Genomic DNA, 13,039 nt, shown 5'->3' with positions numbered 1-13,039 from the left:
TATAAAAAGATGTTCTGTTTTTCAATGGTGTATCAGCCGGCCCTAATTTTCTCTCTCTAATTTCCTTCTATTTAGGGCCGACTTATGGCCTGCTTATGAATAGGGATTGCGTTCTTGTTAATGAGTAGTTGATTACTGTCGGATTTTCTTTAAAGATACTAAGTTAAGAAATTATTATTTAAAAACTCAAATACTTCAACTTTCAATGCATTGAATATATAAATTTTTATAAAAACTTACATTTTATAGTTTTAAAAAGTGTTTTGCAGACACTCATCTTTAAAAAAAATAGTACAATGATTACTCTTATATATAAAAGAGATGTGTTATTTGAACAATCATTTATATGACAATTTTTAGAACAACCATAAATAACACATCTAAAATATGTAAAAAACAAAAAAACACCTATGAAACATATCATAAATTAGAGCCCTTAAACAAATCTTTCTCCTACCAATGTTCTGTGTTTGAATTCAAGCATACGAATGCAACAATATTAAATTTATTCATAGAGTTTTGCGAGATGTTACAATGATACATGATTAGAGGAAATAGTCTATGCAGATGTTCATTTTAAACCAAAAGGTAAATCTCTTATTTTCGAGGGTTAGTCCAAAATTGGAAAAATATACTAAGTCTAAATCCATAGGATATTCGATAATCATTCCAATTCGAACAAAAAACTATAAGGACTATATTGTCATTTAATTACACCACCTTCTAATTAGTGCCGTTTGTAACAAAACTGGTGGATACAATTGTATTTGGATAACGTGGCCCAATCTTCAAATGCGTAGTGATATGATATCTATGCATGTATGAAAATCTCAACTCACTCTATACACTACACAACCTTCATGTGTAGGACATTGATTTCAAACACGGACAAGAAGAAAAAGGTCCTTCATTAACAACTCTAATTCCCATTCTGTCCCTCCTCCGGTGACCGGAAAAAATGGCAGTCTCTGCCAGTGGTCAGTTAATGCTATCCTCTACAGTTCAGCTACGTGAGCCAGGAATGGTGAGCAGTAGGAACTTGAAGGTTGTGAAGTTTTGTAATGGAGAAATGATGGGACGAAAGATTGAGCTTCATGCTGCTACCAATGGTTGCACTAAGAATGTTTATAGGAAAAATATATCCATGTCTCTCACTGCTGATGTGGCTAGCGAATCCAAGGTTTATCTGAGTGAACTTCTTAATTTGCTTCTCAATATCCAATGCAATTTAAACTCATATTTGGTCTAGAAAGAAAGCATGAATATGTTAACTCTTTCAAAAAATAAAAAACATGAAAATGTTAACAGAAAAAAAAACACACATGAATATGTTGAAACATTGTGAAATTCTTAGTGCAAAGTTGAATGTCTTATTTGGCTTGTATTTTGACCATGAATTTATAATTATATAGTTGCAATACCATGACTATATATATAAGCTTATTTTGCTACAAATAAATATAACTTTTTGTTAGATTGAAGCTGGTTCAATATTTGTGACCTATACTTCAATGGTTGGTTACTTGGGTCCACTGTATCAAGGCCCCTCCATTAACATTTTCTTTGCTCCCATTTCAGTGTACATGGGAATAGACTATTTATAGAACCAACAACTTTATACTTGTGCATGCCATTGATTAAGAGTTCTTTTTAGTGTAACAATACTTTTTTTTTTTCTCCGCCAAATAGCCTAGCGGCTAGAGAAATTCACCTTGGGGTGTCGGGGTTCGAACCCTGGCCTCTGCATAAATGATGCATTATCCCTTATTAAGTGTAACAATACTTCTACTACACGTAAAAATATATACTTAATTACATCAAAATAAATAAATAAACTTCAATCGAAACCAATCCACTTAAATTCAATACAGTAATATAGGGCTTATGCATCATCATTTGTAAAAAGTTAGTTTATGTAAAACCAATATGTTTCCATATGATGAATGTGAATATGGGATAGTGCAGTTGAAAAATGCAGATGTGGAAAAAAGGGATCCAAGTACAGTTGTGGCGGTTATACTTGGTGGAGGAGCTGGAACCCGTCTCTTCCCTTTAACTAAGCGACGAGCAAAGCCTGCTGTAAGTTTTTCTTTTCTTATTCTTTCACCATTTTCTCAATTGTTCCATTCATTATAAGCATAGTAGTTGCTTATAGTTTGATCCTATGAAGCACTAACGCAAACACGATAGTGACACTATCACGTAGATATAGGTAATAGTTTAAGAAAATAGAGTGATTGAATGTAACAATAAGTGTTGGTGTTACTAACCAAACACTAACACACTTTCAATTTGAAGTATCAGTGCTACATAAGTTTGGCCACCCTGTCAAAATTTTGTTTTCATGATGAAGGCTTTTGATATAATACTATTTACTTGTTAATAACTTGGTCAAGGAAATGAAAAACGTAAATGGTGCAATAAAGTAGTCTATGCTAATGCTATCATGCACTTCAATTTCCATAATGTAAGCAGCTACATATTAAGTTGGTTATGGTTTCCTATACTAGGTTCCAATTGGAGGCGCTTATAGGCTGATTGATGTGCCAATGAGTAACTGCATCAATAGTGGGATCAACAAAGTGTACATTCTCACTCAGTTTAATTCAGCCTCACTCAACAGACATATTGCACGTGCTTACAACTCCGGTACTGGAGTCACTTTCGGAGATGGCTATGTCGAGGTATCTCTCAATCGATGTCGCATCTTTTTTCTTATGTTACTTGCATCCTAAGTCATCTTATGTGTGTTTGGGACTGATAAGCAGCCACGCGTTGATTTGTAAATTATCTTTTATCTAAGAGTGCTTGTTCTGTTTCAGGTTCTTGCAGCAACTCAAACTCCAGGGGAGCAAGGTAAAAAGTGGTTTCAAGGCACTGCTGATGCTGTACGGCAGTTCCACTGGCTCTTTGAGGTATTTATTAGCCTAAAGCAATCAAGAAAACCACAAAATATAAGTTGTAGCTTTTTCTTTAATGCAGGTTATGGACCAATAAGCAATTAAGTGTGATGATCTAAACTATGTTTTTCATGAAGTAGGATCCCAGGAGCAAGGATATTGAGGATGTTTTGATTCTTTCTGGGGATCACCTCTACCGTATGGACTATATGGACTTTGTTAAAGTAGGGATCATGTCAACCAATTAAGCAATATTCTCTCTTTCAGTTCAGTAGATTAATTCAAATTATTGACTCTTAAGACGTTTTCCAGGATCATCGAGAGAGCGGTGCAGATATCACTCTTTCTTGTCTGCCAATGGATGACAGGTAAGTTACTTCCCCGAAGTAGTAAGATTCATGTCATTTAGTGTTCATCTCTTAGCTCAATAATACTATTATATATCTTACTGTTTAAAACTCGACTATGCAATCATTATAGCCGCGCCTCAGATTTTGGTCTAATGAAGATTGATGATAAAGGAAGGATCCTTTCATTTAGTGAAAAGCCTAAAGGAGCAGAGCTCAAAGCAATGGTAAGTCTCATGTTTATCATACTGCTAATTGTTAACATACTACAAGTTTCAAGAGTTAGACTCACATAATACTGCTTCATGATAAAGCAAGTGGATACAACCGTTCTCGGTCTTTCAAAGGACGAAGCTCTAGAAAAACCATACATTGCTTCAATGGGAGTGTACGTCTTCAAGAAAGAGATACTTCTTAATTTATTAAGGTACAGATAATGTTGTATCAAAATGTTAGGTTTTTTCTTGTGGCTCACGTCATCTATCAATGTACTCTTTAAAATACAGAAATATGCACAAATATGTTGATCCTATTGCCAAGCTTGTTTGCTCAGTGCTACCAATTAATTTAATTTAGATGGCGCTTTCCAACTGCAAATGACTTTGGATCAGAGGTCATTCCTGCCTCAGCTAAAGAATTTTACATGAAGGTATGACTGATAAAGAAGGTCTACTGAGGAGGTTTTTATGTAACGATTTCATCTATGTTGTGACAGCATTCATCATTCTTTGTCATTGCAATGGATTTAAACCAGCATAAAATTTTTAGCTTCTAGTTTATGAAAAAAATTATCTGAGATAAGTCTTCAATTCCTAACTTAGACAAGAGTCTTAAAATCTTATAGCTGCTTATGGAGATGCTAGGTGAATAAATTCCTAAAATGATTTAAGGTGAAAAAACAGATTATAACTTATTCAAGAAACTATTAAGTTATTACAAGATGATTTGAACTTTTAATTGCTTATTGGTGAATAAATTCATCACCTTTGCATCCAGTAGAATGTTCGCTTTCACTTATTATAGATAATTTATAGCAAAAATTTGAATGCAGGCTTATCTCTTCAACGATTACTGGGAGGACATAGGTACCATCAGATCATTCTTTGATGCAAATCTAGCCCTCACTGAGCATGTGAGTATCAATTTCAATTGTAATTAATGGAAAACCTAAGAAATGAATTAAAATTCAAGCTTTAAAAGCTCAACTATAGACATAATTTAAATTAATTTGTTTTCATTGAGATTTGAAAGAACTATTTCTTTGTTCCATTATTTTGAAATATAAAACCAGTCACTTAGAAATGCTTACTTTCTATATTTTCAGCCATCCAAGTTTAGTTTTTATGATGCCGCAAAACCAATGTACACATCAAGAAGAAACTTACCACCATCGAAGATTGACAATAGCAAGGTCATTCTACATTTTCATTTGCTTAACCTCGATATCATTACCTTCTCTCCATACCAGGTGATCACAACTTTCTGTCATCAAATCTTCAACCTAAATATCATTATGTATCCTTTCTTATGCAGATCGTTGATTCAATTATATCACATGGAAGCTTCGTGAATAATGCCTTCATAGAGCATAGTGTGGTTGGAATCAGATCAAGAATAAACTCAAATGTTCATTTAAAGGTTTGGTGTAACCATTCTACTGTTTTCAAAAGATGACAGTGTATTCTGTTATCAGCACTACCATATATACTTACCTGATTTACTAGTTATGTGGAAAGTCTCAGTTTATAGGTTAAATATTCCTAAAGTTTTTGCTGGTAGTAGACTATGTATTTTGGCATGTTTATTTCCTAATTGTGTGCTCATTTAGTTCTACTGTGTTACACTTCTATACAGGACACAATGATGCTTGGGGCTGATTACTATGAAACTGAGGCAGAAGTGGCAGCACAGTTAGCTGAGGGAAGAGTTCCAATAGGAATAGGAGAAAACACCAAAATCAAGTAGGAACTGAAACTTTCACTACAATGGTAACATTTAGTTTATGTTGCTATAGTTGCTAATTTCTTCTCACTTTTCTGCAGAGACTGTATTATTGACAAAAATGCTAGAATTGGAAAGAATGTTGTCATAGCAAACTCAGAGGTATGCTTCTAAAACTATCTTACAGTGCATAAAAGCTTACTTATCAAATGACTCAAATCACTAAATCATTATATGATAATTGAACACACTTGTGAAAATAAACATTACTTAACAGTGTATAGATGAAGTAAACATTACATATGTGATAATTGAATTAACTGCAGGGAGTACAAGAGGCTGATAGATCATCAGAAGGGTTTTACATCCGTTCCGGCATCACTGTTGTATTGAAAAATTCAACAATTGAAGACGGGCTCGTCATATAACAAACTCACCCATCATTTGTTTGAACGAGTTTACCATGGATTAGAGGATTTTTGTTTTTGTTTTTATGAATTGTAAAAATAAAAATAAAAACACAATGGATATAAATAGATTGGCATATCATCCATCTTATATTCCAATTCTGTCTATCTTAACATCTCATAAAAATTATTGACTCAATTACACTTTTAACACACTAAAAAATATTACATTTATGTTATACTTGAATTGCAATCTCTCTGCTTTGCACGGATTCGTTATCAAAAAAATGAGATTTGTAAATCTGGTGAAAAAAAAAAAAAAAGATTTGTAAATATAAATAGAACTGCTTATTTCTTTATTACATTATCAATTATTACATTTTATTATAAAAAAGACAACAAATTTTTTTTAGTTAAATAAATTGTTCAAAATTAAAGAAAGAGGTGATTTCGAAAGAAAATTAATGCTCTTAAGGATTCAACTTTGAGGGCAGTGCACGTCAAATTACTTCTTAAGAAAAATTTACCAGGTGTTACTCGGGTGAAAAGTGAAAACTCTTCAGGTTGACCCAGGATATAAAACCCAACACCGTTCGGTCAACAATATATGACCCAACCAAATGTGGAATCAGTCTACATAGGCTCAATTACAGAGCTTTGTGCAGACACCCAAATTATTTTTCAATCCACATATAGTAAAACATCGACTCATGAGAAAATTAGTAACTTATATTATATTCACATATATATATATATATATATATATATATATATATATATATATATATATATCAAATCATGAATGTGTAGCAATTTCATCAAAAATTAAGATTAAGATATCTTATTCCATATAAATTGAGAGCTTTAACAGCTAAAATATCAAAATAATTTACAACGTCAACTCATTTTCATATCTCTGCAGATCAAAGAAATAAAATAAGGGAACTTTTCAGATAAATACAATTTGAGGCACATTACATTATAATTGATCAGAGTAAATTATGTAAAGGTCTAGGTCAGGTTTATGGAATAAGCTCTGTACAGACAAAACTCAACTCATTTTCATATCTCTGCAGAACAAACCGCTCCTGCGAGACTATAATGCTGGTGACAGTACAATTCACATCAGAAAAGGGTTTTCTACAGGTCCTCCCTGCTCGATGAAGATAATCTATGGCAGTTTTTGGCAGATCATAGTTGTATATGTGAGTCATTTCTGGAAAGTCAACTCCTCTAGCTGCTACATCTGTTGCTACTAGAAGATAGCCGCCACCTTTCCTAACCTCCTGAATTGAAGAAACAGCAATCCATCATTACCATCGCTTTTCAACACTAGTCATTACCTCATGAATTGAAGAAACAACATTTTAACACTACCATCCTTAAACTAGCATACTTATGGTAGCCGCACTAGGCTTAATATGCATTTTGATGAGGGTCAATTCTATAAGAGTAGCACTCATATGAAACATCGGGTGATTTGAAGCCAAAGACATCCTAACTTTTGAACTAAATGTTCCCTTGAGGATAAACATCGTTCTCAGCCGGTCCCCATTCTTGATTCCCCTCCTCCAAGGAAACAATATCAAAGATTTTATTAAAATGTTGGTTGTCCTTAAACCGATGTTCCCAGTTAGTCAGGTAGACTGAAACAATATAAATAGGTTATCCAAATAATAGTTTGACTTGTATATTAAATCTTGTTTCAAACTCAGTTATAATTTGTATTTGATTATTCACCCATGGATTAATGGCAAAATGAATTTGGATGGCCACATGAAAATCAATAATGCAAGGATACTAGAAAATTGGAGGTTGCTAATGAGATTTCCAATCCATATCAATCAATTAAGTGGCACTTACCAACAGAGAAGCTGCTCGTGAATTGAAATTCATGTCATCTTCGAGGAGGAGGATATCTAAAGAACCATGATATGATGTTTTTAGAAAGTCAATCACAAGGGACGTGGATGGAGAATTACCAGCCTTTTTCGACTTCTCAGACTGCATAATAGAATATATAATATTAGATGATTGATAACTTTATCATATTACCTGGGCTGATTCAAACAGACATTAAATGCACATGTTTGGGGTAATAATTTCAATGGTGTCAACTGTAAAGTACTAAATAATGCAAGCAACCAAGTCCTATACTATTGGCTTGAAAGTGAGGCAGCTGATCTCTAAATTAACTCCCAAGCATCTAATGGATATGGGCAGCCCGGTGCACAAAGCTCCCGCATATGTAGGGTACGGGAAGGGGTCCCACCATTTGGTATATTGTAGCAACCTTACCCTGTTTTTTACACAAGAGGTTCTTTCCAGAACTTGAACATGTGACCTTTCAGTCACATGACAACAACTTTACCGTTGCGCCAAGGTTCCCCCTTCATTTGATGAATATGGAATGGTCATAAAAGAATTAAAGGTTTTTATCCTCTAAAGAGCAAGTAGTATCTTTGTGCTAATTAGTAGTTACAATGTGACAGGGGTTGACAGGGGTGACTTGTGAGAAAATTATGGGTGGTTATTATAGATTTGATGTTTGTTAAGTATTATGAGCTTGTATTTTGTCAAAAACTGAGACATGTAATTTACTCCCTAAAGCGCACCTTGTAGTCCGTGACCTTTCAACTGCTTGAGAAGTATTAGATTTCAAATACCGATAAAATTTTTTTTATCAAAAAGTAAATAAAAATAACTTATAGAACAACACCAGCACAAAATAACACTATAACATAGAAAACGCTCATCGCTTATAATATGCACTAAACATTAATTATGAAAAAGCTAATGGCATTAGTTCGTTTTTGAAATTATTTAATGCAGCTTACAACTATTTCTCATGCCTCACAGGATAAATGTTCTGAAAAATTATTAACAAAGTAATTCACGTACTAATTATAAAGTAAATTTCATCTACTCGCTGAGCATAGACTACTGATTGCATTATCCAATTGATGAGTAATCAAATTGAAGGAGGAGGTAATATAAGAATACATTATCAGCATACCTGCTCACTAACAAATATAATGCCAGACTCGGGAGCATCGGATTGTATCAAGGATAACAGGGTTTGTAGTTTTCTTTTTATATCACATACCTGATGATTGAAAAATTGAATAGCATTAGAAATTTACTAATGCCCAACATGGGTATTTATAAGAGACCCAAGTTTAAACCATTCTATATCTTTCCAAGGTCAAAGGGTGGGGGAAGATGAGTTACAAGTGCATTAAAAAAGACTAAGTTTTGTTTTAAGTAATAGAAAATTAGAAATACAAGAAGTTGCTTTAATACTCAAGATTTCTTACTATAAATCTATGAGATAGACGAGACGGCATGGGCTCCACCGGACTAACGTGAATATGGATCACATCCCTCTGGAAAGCAAAAACAGTCAGAATGAATTTAAGGCAGACAAACAAATAATCCATGTAAAAAAAGACCAACAAATAATCAGACGAATCAGATTAATATACCTTAGTCCATTTCTGCTGCACAGCTTCGTTAAGAAATTGATTGTGCTGTGGTATAGATGCACTGGCAAAAACTGTCTGACGGTTATTACAAGACGAATATGAGGTCAAAATCTTCCGGAGAGAACTCACTTGCTTTGAAGAATTGAAAATGAAGTCAACCTAAGCAGATAAGAATAAAAAGTATAATAAGTACTTACAAAATTGCTCAAGGGAACTAAAAAAAGAAGTTGGGAGACAGGGCTTATATGATTCCAGGCTTTATATTTTTATATTTCTCAACCCAATACAATTTCCCAAAGGTGTGAAAACCCACTTCCGACTCGGGGCTTATATGAGGAAATAATGTTATCTAATATGCTAAATAACACTTTTAAAGTGCTTTTAAAATTACTTAACTTGCTTTCTTCCAATTCATTAGCTACATTATATCACATGGCTGGATAAGAATGGGATGACTAATAACATTCTATATCGTTTTTAAAGCAATTATAGAAAGATGTTGGTGCAGCTGTATATTTTGAAACATACGCACAGAGTCGCTGAAGGCAAATCTGGAATTTCGCCTTCTTAGTTCTTACCCTAAACAGCACAAGTATACAATTGCTGAAAAGTGTACAAAGATAAGACACAATTCAAATGTGAAGAGAAAACTTTTACCTCATCAACAACCAACACCCGCAAGTTTCCAAGCGAAAAAAGTTGTCTTTCAAGCATTTGGCACAAACTCTCCACTGTTGCAACTACTATTGCTGGAGGCTCAGCCTAAAATTGAAGAAAGTTGATCAAAGCCTGAATGAGCAACATAAGGGAATTCTCTATCATACTAGTGCAGCTAGTGAGCAGTTAAGCAAAAGATAAAAAACAATGTTAACAGAGGTGGTGTTCAATCCGAGCTATTATATAGCTTTTGGAAATTCAAACCATTTCCCAACATAGGTCTAACACGTCAAATACACAACATACACAGGGAATTAGTTGATCATACATGCCTAATCTGTAATGCCCATCCACTAACCATATGCATCACAAACATATATGATATATCCAATGAAATATATGACTTTAAACACCCCCAAGAGCATGGTACCTATATACCACAGTTTGGTCAACGGCCAGATGTACAAAGTTAAATAACAACTACTCCGGTAAATAATTGTATCGAAACAAACACAACAGGTTAATAATTTACTATTACAGAATAAACAGAAAGTACAGTATCCTAAACTTGATTGACATTCGAGAAACTGTAGCATTGTGCATCAATTAATATCAGTGAGACGTGGCTGCAAAAAATGGAAAGGATAAAACTAACTAACTGACTGAGTACGAATGAATTGCATCAGTGGCAAATATGTTGAATAAGAGTCAATTTTTTTTTATCAAACTGACAGATATACATTTTAGCAAACACCAAGTCCATTAGACTGTAAAATAATCCCCAACAAATTAAATTAGAAGATTTTACAATTGCATTGCAGCGGAAACTATTTGTTAGTCACCACCACATCTATTTGATTAAAAATACCATAAAATAAAATCCTTTGAAGAAGATAATGAAAGATTTCCACCTTAAACCAACTCTTGTGCCTTCTCAATGTTCCTCCATCTAACAGAGCCATGATGGTACATGATCTCTGCTCCCCTTCAACTCCTGTTGGCTTTGCCGCCAGTATCCTAGCAACCTTGGTAACCTTGTCATTAAATATATTTTTTGCACTAAGTCATTTATTTGCCTTTTTCCAAGGGTGTTCCCCTTGATATGTTGCATCAAAGATAATTAACATGTCACTATGATACCATAACTCATACAAAATCTTACTTGCATGCCAAGTTCACGGGTTGGCACCAAAACCAGTGCTTGAAAAGAAGATTTTCTAGTGCTGATGATGGAATAGATCAATAGCAAGTATGCAAGTGTCTTCCCAGAACCTGTCTAGATAAGAAATAAAACAAGGTTACACATCTCCCTTTTGTGAATTCATTTGATGGATAGAAGACGATACATAGAGAAAGATGAGGACTGAAAAGCCCGGACAACATGGTAGAATATACAGAGAAAAAGTAAAATAGAAACTTGATAGAATTTGGATCATGCGCACAAGAAAGTAACGCACACCAAAAAACTTTGTCTATCTAAAATGATCGCAACAACAACAACAACTAAGTCTTATCCCACTAAGTTGGGTCAGGTACATGGATAAAATTAGGCCATATGTTCTATCATATACCATATTTTGCTTCAACATCAACTCAGGCCACATAACAAATAAGAAATGGCACAACAACATGAATCAATCAATGAATAACATAGAAATGAGAGATTAAAAAGAACCTGAGCATGAAGTATGCAATCACGGCCTGAGAAAAGACGAGGCAATGCTTGTTTCTGGACCGGTGTAGGCATGACATATCCAACTTCTTCCATCCTGAAACCATATTACAAAATTAATAATGATAAAGCAGATTAGATTGTGTGGAAAAATAATAAAATTGAAATTAATTTGAGAATAATGGAAATTAGAGTTGAAATTGCCTTTGGAGTAATTGGTCGGGAACATGAGATTGACATAATTGTCTGAGAGTGATGGGGACTGTATCATCGTCTGCAGTAGGAGGAATGATGGCAGAAGTAGGATTGGCAATGGCTAGTGGAGTTGTTGTTGTTGTTGTGACGCGGTGGTGGTTAATGTTAGTAGAAGAGGAAGAAGAAGAAGAAGAAGAAGAAGAAGAAGAAAAAGAAAAGGTTTGGTTTTGAGATGAAGGAAGAACACGAAGAGGAAGAAGAAGATGTGAGACTGATAGAGTTCGAGTGTCCATATCTATACTGTATCTGTTACTCTCTTCCTTTCCTACCTACTATCAATCTTCAAATAAACTAGTAACAAACGCACACGAGTACATATATTTATGTATTATATGTTTGATGTTATAATAAAGTAAAATTGCACTAATTATATAATTTATACTTCTGTGAATATGTAGAAAACACTTAATTTTAGTTATAATGAAGAAAATAGAATTGCTAGGTAATGCTAATGCATAAATGGACTAATATAAAATAATCCACATAGTCTGATATATTAGTCAATATTCGCTTCTCCCGTACATTTTCTTTATTTACGATATTTTAGACAACATACATTTATCCCATACATTTTAGTTGATGACGAATCAATGTCATTGTAGAATTGAAGTGAGGTGATATTCTACATAGTACAAACGTTTTATTAAGAATTATTTTTAATAAATGACAACATGTCCCGTGTATCAAAGTTAATTTAGTCGGTGTCAGTTTATCTTGTACATTTGAGTTAATTCTGAAATTTTAGACAACGCCCATTTGTCCCATTCATTTTAGTTGATGAGGGTTCAATATAATTGTAGAATTAAGATGATGTGATATTTTAAATAGTATAAACGTTTTCGTAAGAACAATTTTTTAAAAATAAAAACTTCCCCGTGTATCTTAGTTAGTTTAGTCCATGAAAACTTATCTCGTACATTTGAGTTACTTTTGAAATTTTTGTTAATGCCCACTTCTCTCATGCATTTTAGTTATTTACAAAATTGTAGACAATGTCCATTTATATCGTTCATTTTAGTTGATGACGGTTCAATATCATTGTAGAATTGAAGCAAGGTGATATATTCTAAATAGTATAAACATTTATCAAGAGGATTTTTTTTTTTTTTTAAATGACAGCATGTCTCGTTGATCAATGTCAACTTCTCTTGTGCATTTTATTAATGACAACTTGTATCATGTATGATTGTACTATCTAATCAATGACGACTTGTATCATGTATGATTGTACTATCAAATCAATGTCAACTTCTCCTATGTATTTTGGTTATTTCTGAAGTTTTAGTCCATGGTCACTTATCCCATGTATTTTAGTCGATGATGGTTCAATGTCATTGTAGAATTGAAGTGATGTGATATTCTAAATAGTAGAAAC

General features: G+C 33.5%; 2 protein-coding genes across 3 annotated transcripts; one reads left to right on the top strand and one right to left on the bottom strand.

Annotated features, from left to right (window-relative positions):
* Positions 1-762: 762 nt before the first annotated feature.
* Positions 763-5,754, top strand: LOC11443131 (glucose-1-phosphate adenylyltransferase large subunit 3, chloroplastic/amyloplastic). The gene is made up of 15 exons (XM_003610347.4): positions 763-1,180; positions 1,966-2,079; positions 2,511-2,684; positions 2,823-2,915; positions 3,041-3,124; positions 3,213-3,268; positions 3,381-3,474; positions 3,562-3,674; positions 3,824-3,896; positions 4,299-4,379; positions 4,572-4,658; positions 4,781-4,885; positions 5,102-5,208; positions 5,290-5,350; positions 5,515-5,754. The coding sequence occupies exons 1-15, from the start codon at positions 959-961 to the stop codon at positions 5,614-5,616; spliced, it is 1,566 nt and encodes a 521-aa protein (XP_003610395.2). The 5' UTR covers positions 763-958; the 3' UTR covers positions 5,617-5,754.
* A 685-nt stretch (positions 5,755-6,439) lies between these two features.
* Positions 6,440-11,957, bottom strand: LOC120575731 (DEAD-box ATP-dependent RNA helicase 58, chloroplastic). 2 transcript variants are annotated; one of them, XM_039833958.1, is made up of 10 exons: positions 11,614-11,957; positions 11,413-11,506; positions 10,900-11,013; positions 10,649-10,771; positions 9,738-9,842; positions 9,081-9,239; positions 8,913-8,981; positions 8,612-8,701; positions 7,459-7,599; positions 6,440-6,881 (listed from the first exon to the last, which is right to left on the bottom strand). In XM_039833958.1, the coding sequence occupies exons 1-10, from the start codon at positions 11,895-11,897 to the stop codon at positions 6,618-6,620; spliced, it is 1,443 nt and encodes a 480-aa protein (XP_039689892.1). In that variant the 5' UTR covers positions 11,898-11,957; the 3' UTR covers positions 6,440-6,617. The 2 variants fall into 2 exon arrangements, with proteins under 2 accessions (XP_039689892.1, XP_024637124.1); XM_024781356.2 differs by lacking the exon at positions 11,614-11,957 and having other exon boundaries at positions 10,900-11,009; positions 11,413-11,510.
* Positions 11,958-13,039: the final 1,082 nt, after the last annotated feature.

The sequence above is a fragment of the Medicago truncatula genome, chromosome 4, assembly GCF_003473485.1.
Source record: "Medicago truncatula cultivar Jemalong A17 chromosome 4, MtrunA17r5.0-ANR, whole genome shotgun sequence".
NCBI lineage: Eukaryota > Viridiplantae > Streptophyta > Magnoliopsida > Fabales > Fabaceae > Medicago > Medicago truncatula.
The sequence above is the reverse complement of the archived record's forward strand: the minus strand, read 5'-3'. Positions and strand labels throughout refer to the sequence as shown.

Excerpts from the sequence above, each read along its gene's own strand:
- LOC11443131 (XM_003610347.4), top strand. The coding sequence starts at position 959 with ATGGCAGTCTCTGCCAGTGGTCAGTTAATGCTATCCTCTACAGTTCAG. Across the intron at positions 2,916-3,040 it reads AGTTCCACTGGCTCTTTGAG|GATCCCAGGAGCAAGGATAT; the intron begins GTATTTATTAGC and ends TTCATGAAGTAG. Across the intron at positions 3,269-3,380 it reads TGTCTGCCAATGGATGACAG|CCGCGCCTCAGATTTTGGTC; the intron begins GTAAGTTACTTC and ends CAATCATTATAG.
- LOC120575731 (XM_039833958.1), bottom strand. The coding sequence starts at position 11,897 with ATGGACACTCGAACTCTATCAGTCTCACATCTTCTTCTTCCTCTTCGT. Across the intron at positions 10,772-10,899 it reads CCCGTGAACTTGGCATGCAA|GTTACCAAGGTTGCTAGGAT; the intron begins GTAAGATTTTGT and ends TTTAATGACAAG. Across the intron at positions 8,982-9,080 it reads TGCAGCAGAAATGGACTAAG|AGGGATGTGATCCATATTCA; the intron begins GTATATTAATCT and ends TTTGCTTTCCAG.